The 14,929-nt window shown below is 35.0% G+C and overlaps 1 protein-coding gene across 2 annotated transcripts in view; it reads left to right on the top strand.

Annotated features, from left to right (window-relative positions):
* SGPP1 (sphingosine-1-phosphate phosphatase 1) overlaps positions 1-13,529 on the top strand; it is a 37,407-nt gene extending 23,878 nt beyond the window's left edge. The window contains exons 2-3 of one of the 2 annotated variants that reach the window (XM_024567376.3): positions 1,862-1,951; positions 11,109-13,529. In XM_024567376.3, coding sequence (XP_024423144.3) covers positions 1,862-1,951; positions 11,109-11,660 — 642 coding nt within the window. In that variant the 3' untranslated portion in view covers positions 11,661-13,529. The remainder of the gene's footprint in view (positions 1-1,861; positions 1,952-11,108) is intronic. The other variant, XM_053927981.1, reaches the window with a different exon arrangement.
* The last annotated feature ends 1,400 nt before the right edge of the window (positions 13,530-14,929 follow it).

Genomic DNA, 14,929 nt, shown 5'->3' with positions numbered 1-14,929 from the left:
CATCAGGGATTGAGTGGTAGAAGAAACTACTGGAGTCCCAAGCAGTGCCTTTTAAAGAACCTACACACAGCCCTGGCTGGTGTGGCTCAGAGGATTGAGCACGGGCTTGTGAACCAAAAGGCTGCCAGTTCGATTCCCAGCCAGGGCACATGCCTGGGTTGCGGCCCAGGTCGCCAGTTGGGGGCGCACAAGAGGCAATCACACATTAATGTTTCTCTCCCTCTTTTTCTCCCTTCCCCCTGTCTAAAAATAAATAAATAAATAAAGCTTTTAAAGAATCCCCACACAGAGTTACTCAGACTCACTCTCTCTGAGCCAGAGCACTAGGGTAGCAGCTTGAAAGGCACCAGTGGCATACAGGGAGGAACGGAAGTGGCTGGCTTCAAGGCGAGAGCTTGGGGACAGCTTTCTCCTAAACAGAAAGGAGGGCAGAGCCATAGAGCCGGTAGGCAGGTGCAGTATCTAAGACACCATCAACCTGGCTAATACTGTTTGCCCTGCCAACTTACAGCTGTTACACAGCTGTTACAATGACTTTACCATGTGAATGGCTGGTCTTGGTTCATGCTTCACAACTTCTAAATCCTTTTAAACAAAAACAGCTGGCCTCAGTGAGCCACAAGCCCCCATACCTCTTGCTATGTGGCCCCAGGCACGGCACTAACAGCAGCCAGCCTAGATTCATAGTTTGGCTTTGCCTGGGAATCTCCAAGCCCAGCACAAGTAGCAGCCATCTCAGATTGCTCTGTGGCTCAGGCAGGGTGTCCCTGAGCAAAACACAGGTGGGGCATTCAGCATGCTTATAAGTAAAGGTTAAAAAATAAGAAAAGGTAAAGCTGCAGCCAACTACTAAGCTGAATTCTTATTTATAGCAATATATAAAGAACAAGAAGAAGAACATGGATTCTTGTGTGGGAATCAGAAAAAAGGTAGATGGTTAAAAGGGAACCAGGAGAGTGTGATGATATAAAAATCAAGTGTATGAAGAAAGTGGTAGGCCATGTTAGATGCAGTGGAAAAATCAAAATACTGTAACTATGTACTAAATCTTTACCATTCTTCTTAAATGCCTATTTAACTAACTCCTTTTTATCAACACCACTTCTTATTGAACCACCTTGGCTTCAAATTCTTGAACTGCCTCAAATATGCCCTCCCCCTTTCTTTAGAAATTTACCACCATGCCTACCCACCATTTCTTTCTCCCCTCTCATGCCAGGAGAGTCAAAACCAACTCCTAAACTGCCATTGAAACCAAGACTTGTCTACATTTTGTTTTTTCCTTTATATGGTCTACTGCTCTCAGTATCCCATTAAAATTTTTATCAATAAGCTTACCATTTGAAATTTTAGTGGAGAAGTAGAAGTGGAAAACAAACTACAAGGTATTGATCCAAAATGGGGAAATGTCACTGGAAATTGTAGATCGCAGTTACTAATGGAAGTGAGAGGGAGACAATGCCTAGTCTGCCTCCCCCTGTCAGTGAGGACCCTCAGTGGGCCAGATTCAGGTACTATTCCAGCAGCACTTTCATTTTGTAGCCATAGTAAAAATATGTCTCCTACCTGTTTTTCTCCTTCTATAGCTGGTGATTGCATCTTTACTGTAGAAGCAAAAATGAGTCAGTTCCCCCAGCGAAGAGTGTGGAAACAGTATTTCATTCACTTGTTCATTTCATGCAAAAGGATTTCTTGAATGTCTCTGCTGGGTGCCATGTTTAGGGTTAGTGCTGGAATACATTAAGGAGTAATAACATACCGTTCTTGTTTTCATGGAATTTTATGGTATAGTGATTTGTTTTTAGTTTGCTTGTTTGTATTTAGCCTAATTTATTTAATTTTACTTTTTTTCCCCCTTTAGTATCCTCTTATATATGGACTGATTCTTATTCCCTGCTGGTGTTCCCTAGTTTGCCTAAGTAGAATTTACATGGGAATGCACTCCATTCTGGTAAGAAAAATGTTGTTTATAGTGCTTTACTTTTTCTGAAATTAACAGGCAATTTAATACTTTTACATTATTTGTAAACTTATGTGAAACCTAAATGAGAAAATATAGTTATTGTAAATCTTCTGTGTTTTGCAAAACTATCAGCATGATGCTTTGTGGAAGTTTTAATGTAGTAATCACGTACTTCATAAAAAAGAGTTCCCAGAAACCGCAATGACTAGGTATTATACTCAAGATAACATTTCTCCCTTCTTCAAGTCTCAGTTTTATTTTCCTTCTGATTCTTTTGTATGCCTTCTCTAATGCTGAGTCAAAACCAACAGTGGGGATACAGAAACCAAGGAGAGCTCTGCTTATTAATCAAGACCCTGTGCTTAATGCACTTAAATGCACTTAAACTATTTTGGTGTCCCTCTATACCCTATTCAGCCACATCTGCTCGCTTCCCTTCCTCATCTTTTAACCAGATTATTGCAACAGCTTCTTAATAAGTAGTCCTCTTTCTGATCTGACACCATTCCATGCAGTGTTCGGTCTCTTATTACAGTACACTTCCCAAAACACGAATGTGATGCCATACTGAGTGACTTTAAGTTTCCTCAAATGCAAAGGGTCATTCTTACCTCCATACCTTTAGGATTGCTGTAACCTATACATGAAATGCCCTTTATCTTCCTTACCCTATCTAACCTATCCATTCTTCAAGATTCACAAAAATGTTCTTATTTCCTAAAAGCCTCATTAGCTTTTCCATCTTCTCCTTTTGTAAGATTGGTTAGGTGATGCTTCTGCCAGAGCCTTTTGACCATAATTCTGGCATAGTACTTATTCTAAACTGAAAATGCTTTTTTGCCTTATCTGTAACCCCCAGTAGATAATAAGCAATGTGAGAAAAGTAACTATTATGTTTTCTCTCTCTATCCCTTTCCTCTAGTGTGGTGTCTCTTAAAACACTTTGTGAATACATTATATATTACATTATAGATAAATGATCAAAAAGAGGTGGAGATATATGAACTAATTCACAGAATCAAAACATTTCTAATGAATATATTGAATTTTCCTTGTCTTTAACAACTTTCACCATTAGAATTTTCTACTCATAAAAATGTCTCATTAGCTTTAGTCATAACTTTGGAAATACTGGGTTTCTATTTCTTACAGAGATTGTTTGCCTCTGGAAGCTACTGCTGCACTAGTAAATTTCCAGAAGTCCCAAATATGATTTTAATAAGCAAATTATTTGTGTTTGACTTCTTATAATTTATATTAATACAAGTTGTGAATTTATATACAATTCTCTGTTTCTGACTAATCTCTACTAATTTTATAATGAACCTAAGTATCAGTCTTACATCAATTATAATATTTGTCACAAGAAAATGTTGTTATCCATCTCTGTGCCTTTTTAGAGTTATTCCCTTCTACCTAAGGTTAGCAATATCCTAAGATACTTCAAATGGTTATACATTTGTGAGTGATTAAAAAAAAAAGAGGACTTCAGTCAAGATGGCAACATAGGTAAACAAAGATCACCTCTTTGTACAACCACATCAAATTACAACAGAACTGTAGAAAAACCATCACTCAGAACTGTCAGAAATCAAGGTGAATGGAAGTCTGACAGCGGTGGAATTAAAGAAACCACATTGGGGTGGAGACACGGAATGGGTTGGTCCCACATCCACAAGTATTGGCTAAAAATTTGGGAGGAATATCTTGGGAGCAAGGAGTTTCAACCCCACACCAGGGTTACAGTGCCAGGAAGGTGATCCCCATAACTTCTGGCTGCAAAAACCAGCAGGAACCGAGTTGTTGGAAGAAACTACTGGAGTCCCAAACCAGTAGCGGGCCTCAGTGAGCCACCAGTTTCCCCATACCTCTTGCTAAGTGGCTCCAGGTCTGGCACTAGCAGCAGCAAACCTAAATTCACAGCTTAGCTAAGCCTGGGAATCCAAGTCCAACACAAGTAGCAGCTATCAGCAGATTGCTTTATAGCTCATGCAGGGTGGCCCTGGGCAGAACACAGGTGGGGGCTGACCTTGGTCTGCACCACCCAGGAAACCCCAGAGCCTGTGCACCAAGTGGACCTCTACAGACCAGTAGGAGCACCACTGCCCTGCCCTTGCACAGCTGATCTTCCAAGAAGGATGAACATCGTTGGGCAGTGGTCATAGCCAGTCCTTGCAGCTGACTGGCCTGGATAAATCCCTACCATTGACCTGCCAACAGCAACAAAGGCTCAGCTACAAGAGGAGAGTGTACTTGGCCCACACAAAAAGTGCACCATGAGTACCCAGCTTTTTTCTATGTTTTTTGTTTTTCCTCATTTTTATTGTATTTTTCTATTACCATTTATCCCCCTTATACTCTCCTCACCCCCATATTTTTCTGTATTTTAATATTTTAGTAATTACCTGCATTTTGAACTATTTTCTTAATCATAGTTTGTATCTTCACTGTTTATTTTGAAATTCATATGTATGTATAGGCAAAATATGCTGTGGAACTTGCTAATAGGTGCTTAGATACCAATTATGTAAGCTGGTATCTTCATTAAGAAGAGTGATATAATGTGCTCTAAATAATTTATAATGAGCGCTCCATTCACTATGTGCTATATGCTTTGTTGTTGTTGCAACACAGCAATAGCTTTGTTTATTTTTAATATTAACCTACTTTCCTAACCTTAATTATACTAGAAGTTTATGGTTCTGTATATGGAAATGCTTTTTTAGAAGGTTATTATGAGGTTCTAAAGTAGTATGTACATCTTTAACATATTTTTATAACAAGAAAAAAAAAAATCAACCAAGCAAAAAAAAAAAGAAAGACCCCACCCAAAAACATGTTATAGAGAAAGATCTAGAATAGTAAACACTAAGAATTTTAATAGTGATTATTCCTGCACAATAACTATTATTGTTTATCTGTATTTTCTAGTTTTTCTATTTTGAGCATGTATTAAATTTAAATTTTATTCTGCTGGATGGGTTTTGAAATTTTTAAAGAACATAGTCAAAGACAGTCCATTCTGACAATACATTTTGTTCTTAGAAACCCTGTTGGTGTCACTGGCATATTAAAATTACAAGTAGGGCACCTGAAATGTATTATAATTACAAAAAAAACCCACTAGGAGACAACTGGAGTTCTAAATTCTTGTATGTACCCTGACTGGAGATGGAACCCGCAACCTTGGCATATCTAGACAATGCTCTAACTGACTCAGCCAGGGATATTTTTAAGGTATCATAAAAAGCACTTTACAGGAATGAGCATGTACTTGTGTCTATAATATAAAAAAACTATAATTATAAGTACCTATCTTTAGAACTATTAAACGTCTTTCACCTAACCTTAGAGCAAATAAGTATGTTTTTATATAAATAACTTATCGGTTGTCATTTACTGTATTTTGCCATGTATGGTGTACACTTTTTGCCCAAATTTTTGACGGAAGAATGAGGGTGCACATTATACGCGGGTATAATAGTCCTGTGTATAATGTGCACAGAAAGGTGGGTGCACAGTATGCACAGGAGCACATTATGAGCATTATCAGGCTCAGAACATTTCCACATTAGTATATAACTTAAAATTTTGAATCGGTAATGAAATTTAGATTAAAAAATAAGCAACAGCTTCTGTCCTGGTAGCAAAAATCCAGTTGTTCCCCTAGACCTATGCCTTTAATTACAAATTAGAGTAGAAAAGGGTAAGATAGCAAACAAAGGAACATAATCTCATAAAGTGAAATTATTTGGCAATTAGGAGTCTGAAATTATAAGTGTGATAGTCACATAAGTTGAGATCTCCATATTCTGAAGTATAGTTAGAGTTTGGGTTACAAGACCTTTGAGTAATTGCAGTAAAATTCAGTTAACCAGAATTCTTAGGTAATTTTTAGTGTGTATCAGTGAGTTTTTATAGAAGACCTCATGTTCAAGAAAAAATGTTGAAAATTTAGTTTCTCTTCAGTACCAATATTTAATTACTAATGCTGAGAATATTTCTTTTTTCCCCCAACAAATATATTAAGCATTTTCAGTCTAGGAGATTATATAACTATATGACCTTAGCCTAGTATTCTTTATTTAAAACTGGTTAAGGTAACATAAAGTTTCATCAAATTTGGATACTTTTGACACACACTGATGTTTATCTCCTCCTTTCTCCCTCCCTTCCCCTCTCTCTAAAAGTAAATAAATAAAAATATTTTAAAAATATTTTAAAATTTGGGGTACTTTTGAAAGAGAAAAAAGATACATTTAATTTTTATGTTTGGGGCAACAGAGCAAAATGAGATTATTCCAGGCAAGCCATAGCAGGGTGGTTGTGAGGATTAAATGTGGCATTAAATGAAAAACATTACAACAATGTTTTTAATACAGAGTTACTGTTTTTTCCTGAAAATGTCTTTAGCCTACATTTAAGAAATTATGTTTCATCTATTTCTTTTACAGAGTTCTTTTTTTAAAAAAAATATTTTATTTGTTCATTTTTAGAGAGAGGGGAAGGGAGGGAGAAAGAGAAGGAGAGAAACATTGATCTGTTGCCTCTGGTATGCCCCCAGCCAGGAACCTGGCCTACAGCCCAGGCATGTGCCCTGACTGGAAATTGAACCAGCGACCTTTCAGTTTGCAGGCTGGCGTTTAACCCACTGAGCCACACCAAGCCAGGGCTGTTTTACAGAGTTCTTGTCAGGCAAAATGTGATGAGTCTAAGGAATTGCTTTAAATGTCTTAATTTAACGAACCAAATATTTACTGCCTATTTACTGAGTGTCAGGCACTGGGTATATATGTATAAATAAGACAAAGTCTTTGCCTTTGAGAAATCACAGTCTAAAAACTAATATGTAATGTAGTCATTTTCTACTGGGGTTAGAATCACTGGGGAGCTATTTTTAAAAATGCTGATGCTCCACTCCCACTTCATTTAGATCAGAGTCTCTGTGCCCTGGCCTAATAGCTCAGGATAGAGTGTAGAGCATACAGCAGCATCCTGATATGCCAAAGTTGTGGGTTCAATCCCTGCACATACAAGAATCAACCAATGAACACATAAATAAGTGGAAACAAATGAATGTTTCTATCTTCCCCTGCCTCCCTCCCTTTCCCTTCCTCTCTCTCTCTCTCACATCAATTTTTTAAAAAAGACAAGAATCTCTGAGGATTGGCCCAAGCACCAATATTTTTGTTAAGTTCCTTGAGTAATTTTAATGGGCAGCAAGAGTTGTGAACCTTTGGCTTTCCAGGAGAAATAAGCAAAGGAGCAAAGAAGTGGGAAATAATGTAGTAACTGTTGTAGCAGGTTGTAGAAGATGCTAAGGAAGCAGAGAGGACAAAGTTCCTTATTATGGAGTAAGAGGAGAAGGTCTATGGAGGATATAGATGCCTGACCAGAGTCTCAAAAGATATGAAATAGTTTACCTAAAATATAGGTGGGAAAGGTAATCTCAAAATGAGAGGAAATCGAGTCTATAAATTCATTTTGTTAATAATTTTCCTAAACCTACTATAAAAGGAGTCACTTATATAAAACAATTAAAATTTTAAATAATCTCATTCAGTATTGTAAAATAGGAAAATATCAGTGAGAACTTGTTTTATATGGAAATATTTTTCTAATATGTATAATACAATAATTGTGGAAAAATAGTAGATACTTATTTATAAATAACTTACATTTTGTGAAAATGGAGAAAATAAATTTCTATTTCATAAAGGATTCATTCACTCATTCATTCATCCATTTAACAAATATTTGAGTGTCTACAATATGCTAAGCTACTTGGTAGATGGTAGCCAACAAAATATAATCTATAGTGAACAAAATATTGCCTCAAAAAATTTTAAACATTCAGTTCTTAGTCTGTTTAGTAATTGTATCTTCTCTAGCTATTCCTATATTCTAGCAGCAGTATCCAACCTTTTGGCATCTCTGGGCCACACTGGAAGAATAATTGTCTTGAGCCACACATTAAATATATTGTGATGCGTAATCACAAAAACATCTCATAATGTTTTAAGTAAATGTATGATTTTGTTTTGGGTCACATTCATAGCCATCCTGAGCCACATGCAAGACCCTCGGGCCACAGGTTGGACACCCCTGTGAAGTATTCTGATTTGGAGATGAATATTTTTTAGAATATTGGTTTCAAGTATTGTACTTTTGACTCTTCCAATCCACAACAAAGTGTTTATTGTACTGTTATTGTACAGTAAGAACAGTGGCAGAAATTTTGGGTATATTGAAGTCTTCAATATAAAAGGCAAACTTAAATTTTTTGATTAACATTCTTCAATGATCTTGCAGCAGGGAAGGCTTTCTCAAGCAAGAGCACTGATAATATGACTACATTAAAAGTTAGGACTTATGTTCATCAAAAGATGCAATAAAGCAAATGAAAAGGCAAGCCACAAATGCCAAAATGATGTTTATGGCACATATTATTGATAGATTTTATTGATAAAGGATTTATACAAAGACTATATAAAGAAATGTAAATCATCAAGAAGAAAAACCAAAAGAATAGTTGCCCAGAAAACACAAATATATGTTGCACAGAAAAGGAATAGCCCATGAACTTACAAAAAATAATAATCAGGAAAATGCAATGACTCATCAGATATAAACTTCTACAAACATTTTGGAAATTTTTTTATTGTCTTGTAAAATTGAACATGCACTTATCCTAAGATTCTGCCATTCCATTCCTAGGCACATATCCTGAGAAACTTACAGACTCACACCAAGGAATATCAAAAGAAAGATAGCATTGTTTATAATATTCCTGGTTGGCTTAAGAATACATACCATTTAAAAAACATTCAAGTTCAGCCATGACAATAAACTAATCCAAAACCTGAGAACAACCAACTTGACCATGAGTGTGAAAATGGATAAGTTGTTTAATCACATAGCAAAATACTACACAGTTGTGAAAGTGAATGACCTACAACTACACATGGTGAATGAATCTCAAAACTTAATGTTTAGTGTACAAAGCAAATCAAAGAAGATTCCATGCTACATAAAACTTATAAAGTTCATAAAGAAGCAAAACTAGATGATACTTTATTTGGAGAAATTCTTATACACTCCAAATATGTTTTTCTCTGTACCAAATGTTACATAATAAAAATTTTAAGACAGAAAAACATTAAGCAACTAGTTTGCTTAACTGTGTTGAATGATGTCAAGTGACCATTGTTATCGGCAGCATAAACATAACTAGTATGAAGCTCTGGCTGGGTGGCTCAGTTCGTTGGAGTGTCATCCCATACACCAGAAAGGTCGACAGTTCCATCCCCAGTCAGGACACATACCTAGGTTATGGGTTTGATCCCTAGTCAGGTCATGTATGGGAGGCAACCAGCTGATTGATGTTTCTCTCTCTCTCTCTCCTCCCCCCTCTCCTCTCTGAAAAGCAATAAAACATATCCTCAGTTGAGGATTTTTTTTTAAAGATAACTAGTATGAAAAGAGTAGTTTCAGTGTAGTGATGAGTTTAGAAAAAAATAGGAAGTGAGGAAGTGATTATAAGCAACTCTTGATTAAATTTTCAGTGACAGAGAGTAGGTCCCAGGCAGATATTCTGAACACAGTTTGTTCGTGTCAGGAATGATTCAGAAGCAAGAGTTCTTTTAATAATAGCTTTGAAATAAAATTTAAACTGCTTACCTAGTCTATAAGAGCCCAAATGACTTGGTGTCTGTTTATCTCTTTGACTTCATACCACATCCCTCTTTCCTTTGCTCAGTGTTTGAGTCACACCGGATTTTTCTTAGTTTCTTGAACTCACTAGGGTTTTTTGTTGTTGTTATAAACATTATTTCATTTTTCATTTATTTAGTTAGTATTTTTAATCATTTTTATTGTTATTCTATTACAATTGTCTTAATTTTTTCCCCTTTGCCCTCCTCTGCCCATTCCTCCCCCACCCGACAGTCAATCCCCACAGTTTTCCATGTCTGTGGGTTATTCATACCTGTCCTTTGTTTAGTCCTTTCCCCTTCTTTCTACCATTGTCTCCCACTCCCCTCCCCTCTGGTTACTTTCAGTCTGTTCCATGTTTCCACACCTGTGGTTCTATTTTGTTCATTAGTTTATTTTGTTTACTAAATTCCACTTATAGGTGAGATCATATGGTATTTGTCTTTCACTGACTAGCTTATTTCAGTTAGCATAATCATCTCTAGTTCCATCCATGCTGTCACAAAAGGTAGGAGTTCTTTCTTTCTGCTGCGAACTCACTGGGATCTTTTCTGCCTCCAGCTCTTGACATTTGCTATTCTCAATACTTAGAATGCTTTTCCTTAGATCTAAAGATAGTGCTGACTCCTTTTTGGAATCAGGTCTCCTCTGTGCAAGTGTCACATCCTCGACAGTTTTCTGTAATCACTCTAATAGGTTCTTTCATCATACTATCCCATTGTCCTGTTTCAATTTATTTCATAACACTTATAACTATCTGAAATTGTAATACTTATGTACCATTTTACTTACAGGGTTATTGAAAGTAAAACAGTGTGTAGCAGTTTTTCCCATTTTAATATAAGCTCCATGACAGCAGGAATCTTGTCATTCTTTAAGTAATTTATCCTCAGTCCCTAAAATAGTGCCAGGTACATGTAGGTACTCTCAGTAGGTATTTGTTCAGTGAATGAATGAATGAATGAATGAAAGAGTAGAGGAAAAAAAAATTACTCAAGCTTTCTACCCTCTCTAATTATGAATTATATGTTTAAATGAATGAAAATAAAGATGGTGTCTTTGAAAAATAAGAATATTCTTTTTCCCAGAAATCAAAACCACATAATTGAAGCATATTTAGTTAAGATTTGAATATAAATTTGTATAGTATATATATTTACTTAAATTTATAAATACTTATATTTATACTTTTAACATTGTAAATTAATTTATAAGAGGGTAGAACTATGAAAACAATTCTTTTATTATTAATCTTTTTTTATTATCATTCAGTTTTTAGTACCCGTTATATGACCAATAAGTAAAGTTTATTTTGATGATGTGACATAATTTAAAAATTTGTATCTGTTAACATTTGAGATGTGAAATATATGTATTTTTTAATGCCAAAAATAGTGTTACACTAAACAACTTTACTTTTCTCTTTTCCCAGGATATTATTGCTGGATTCCTCTATACCATTTTAATTTTAGCTGTCTTCTATCCATTTGTGGACCTGATTGACAACTTCAACCAAACTCACAAATACGCTCCATTAATCATCATTGGGCTTCACTTAGCCTTGGGGGTGTTTTCTTTCACTCTCGACACCTGGAGTACTTCCCGAGGAGACACAGCTGAGATTTTAGGAAGTGGTGCTGGAATTGCATGTGGTTCTCATGTTACCTATACCATGGGTCTAATGTTAGATCCTTCTGTGGATATGTTACCTTTAGTTAGGCCCCCCATTACTGTGACTCTTTTTGGAAAAGCCATAATGCGGATTCTTATAGGAATGGTATTTGTACTAATAGTCAGAAATATAATGAAAAAGATCACCATTCCTTTAGCCTGTAAAATCTTCAGTATACCTTGTGATGACATTCGAAAAGCAAGACAGCACATGGAAGTTGAACTTCCTTATCGGTACATTACCTATGGAATGGTAGGTTTCTCTATCACATTTTTGGTTCCTTACATATTTTTCTTTATTGGTATTTCATGATGGAAAAATGTTTTTTATGATAAGAAAGAATGGTGTCAGTTACTGATATTTAAAAATACATTCTAGTTAAAAGCCAAATCAGAGTTAGGCTTTTGCAGGAATTTAACTTAAATAATTAAGTAAATTCGGAAGAGTCAGTGCATTTACCATTGCACATCCAGATACTGTTTTAGGTGAGCTGATCTATTTGAACACTGAGAAAATGATAAGTACCCATTTAGACTGTTGATGTGCTATCTGGAGACTTTGTGCTGTTACAGATTCAAGATACATAACATATATTAGATACATAATTATATATTATATGTCTAATATATGTTATATATAAAATAATATAGCTAAGTGTTTTTTAACTGGGGGGTATATTATAAAAATCAATAATAATATGCAAACAGTTGTGCCTGTGTGTTTGGACTTAATACAGGCATGTTGTTATTAACAGATATATTTAGTGTTTATTCACTATGGGAGCCATTTCCTAATTAAACTGCATAATTACTAGACCAGAATTCATGTGCTACCACATATTGATTTACTGCCTCATTTTACACTGCCATCATGTTACCCATGATGTTGAACATGGGAGGCATTTTTAATGGACCAAATTTTCAGAAAAATTAGTTTTTAGATTCTTCTTTTTTTCCCAGTTCTGTATACTGTGTTGAATGTACTTTATTTGCAGTTGTTCTGGACATCAGTTTAATAATTCAGGTACTGAATTTTATCGCTTGCTAATTGTGCCTTTCTGTTGCTGTATTAAGAAATGCCATGTATACTGTGATATAACAATAAGATGCTAACTTAATCCTAACTTACATATAATTAGGCATATATTTTTAAAATATGTCAAGCTAACAGGGCTAGAAGTAAATCACCCTCAATTCTTTAGCCTTTGTTTGGAAAGAAATGTGAAATAGGTTGAACTTTCTCACTAATTTATTGGGAAACTAAATGGATAAATATTCCAATTTTTGTAGGTATTTTTCTGTGCATTGTAAGGTATAGGAACAAGATATATTTTTTTGTACATTGTCTTGATTGTTATACTGAAAGTACATGTTTCCAGTTAATGGAAAAGCTTAAATTTATAGATGGGACAATGCACAAGGTTCACATGTAAACAAACCATTTTTCTAAATTATTTGGAAAGGATTCGGTTTAGCAGTTACCTTTTAATACCCACTTATTAGCTACTTAAGGTCAATTATAAAATCTAAAGTATCAGCATTTAGATCCCATTATTTTTTCTATTTTTTATTATTTTCAGAAGGAAATTTGAGTATAGTATTAAACTATTCTTTATTCTGTCCGTGCCTTTATATTTTGAAGTGTAATTATAATTAGGTTAACATTAAGTTTATTTGTAGTAAGTTTTTCATAAAGAAGCTAATTAACTTTCCATATAAACACGCATCAGGTGTGGAATTACTTTAGCGCAATATCTGATTATCCAGAAGTATCATTTAAGATGTCTCTATTTTGGGCAGCATAACTATTTGAGCTCATATTTTTATAATTCCTATTGACAATTTAGGGACATGGTAATTTTTACCATTACTGAATCTGAGAATTTTAAATAAAGCAACTAAATTTGGGACCTGTACCTATTAGTTAAAAGGAAACCAAGGCACTTGGGAACATATCGGTACGTAGGAAAATGTGCAAAGAACATTTTTTTCAAAATGTGTTAAATGAATCAAATTTTAGGGACTATTTCCTATAATTGGGTCTATGCTATCTTATTAATATTTATATCTAGCTTTAAAGGTATTTGAAAATACTTCATTTCTTTGTGTTTTATTATTATCTGTTCTATGATAGTTCTGTGCTAAATGTATTTCAAAATAAAAGCCAAATTCAGGATTGCAAGATGTTTTGTTTTGTTTGCCTTCTGTGCATTTGTCTCTGTGTTATCTGGTAGAGGTTTATGAAATACGTTTAGAACTTTCAATTCTAGCAGGCTTTCCTTCTGAAGCATTTTATTCAAAATCAGCGTACTATTTTAAGTAATAGAACACATTGAAGAAATTCTTCAAGGTTCAAACTAACTTTGGGCTCCATTTATGGTCATTCTGACATTGTACTTTTAGTAACAAGTTTCATAATATTTTTTTTGAAAACATGTAAAACATGTTTCAGTAAAATCTCTGGCTAATAGTATTGTAGGTAGTTGACTGTTAATCCATTAATTCAGGAATTAATTACAGTATTAGGAAAAGGTATTTTTTCAAGCAAAATAAACATATGGCCATTTCATTTTATAATTTTAAAATGCCATGATATGTGAATTGCAAAATCTAGGTCTTCCAAAATCTCATTATAAGACCTAATATAAAACAATGCTACTACAGATTTACATAATTACTTTAATTTTCATAAGTAATTTTTAGTAATGTGTCTTTCAAAGACAATATAAAAGTTAATGATATGAATATAATTTAAAGGCAAATTTTCGTAAGACATTTGATAAAGGTGAGTATGTAAATACTAAACTGTTTTACTTTGAATATATATTCACCTGAGGATAGGCCCATTGATTTCTTTAGATAGAGAGGAGATGGGGGGCCGGCGAGAGGGTTGGGGGGAGGGACATTGATCGAGTGCCTCCCATACACACCCTGACCAGGGATCTGCAGCTTAGGTATGTGCCCTGACCAGGGATTGCACCCGCAGCCTTTTGGTCTATGGGACGATGCTCCAACCAACTGAGCCACCTGGCCAGGATACAAAGCTCTTCATTTTTAAGTCCACTAGATAAGTACACATCTTTTTAAAAATTGATTTTAGAGAGAGAGAGAGGAAGGAAGGGGGAGAGAGAGAAAGAAACATCAATTTGTTGTTTCACTTATTTATGCATTCACCGGTTGACTCTTGTATGTGCCCTGACCAGGGATCAAACCTGAAACCTTGGCATATTGGGACCACACTCTAACCAAATGAATTACCCAGCCAGGGCCAGTACTGATTATAAAACATTTCTCCCTCATGAGACACACAGGAGGGGAAACTGAAAGAAAAATAAAAGAAGCATTTTCTAAATGTTTATAGAAATAAACACTAAATAGCCAATATTTCCTAGTTTGTCCTTTTTCCTTTCATCATCTTAGTCTTGTTGCATTTTCCATGGATGTGTAGAAAGATGAGCCCCAAGTATGAAAACAAGATATGGCAGAATATCTGTTTGTGTTTTAAGTGGTTTCCCCCTATTTTCTGAAATGCAAATGAATTTTAAAGTTGCTTTATGACCTGTACTAAGAAATTGTATCATA

Source organism: Desmodus rotundus, chromosome 7 (genome assembly GCF_022682495.2).
Source record: "Desmodus rotundus isolate HL8 chromosome 7, HLdesRot8A.1, whole genome shotgun sequence".
NCBI lineage: Eukaryota > Metazoa > Chordata > Mammalia > Chiroptera > Phyllostomidae > Desmodus > Desmodus rotundus.
This window is presented reverse-complemented; position numbering and strand designations above follow the sequence as displayed.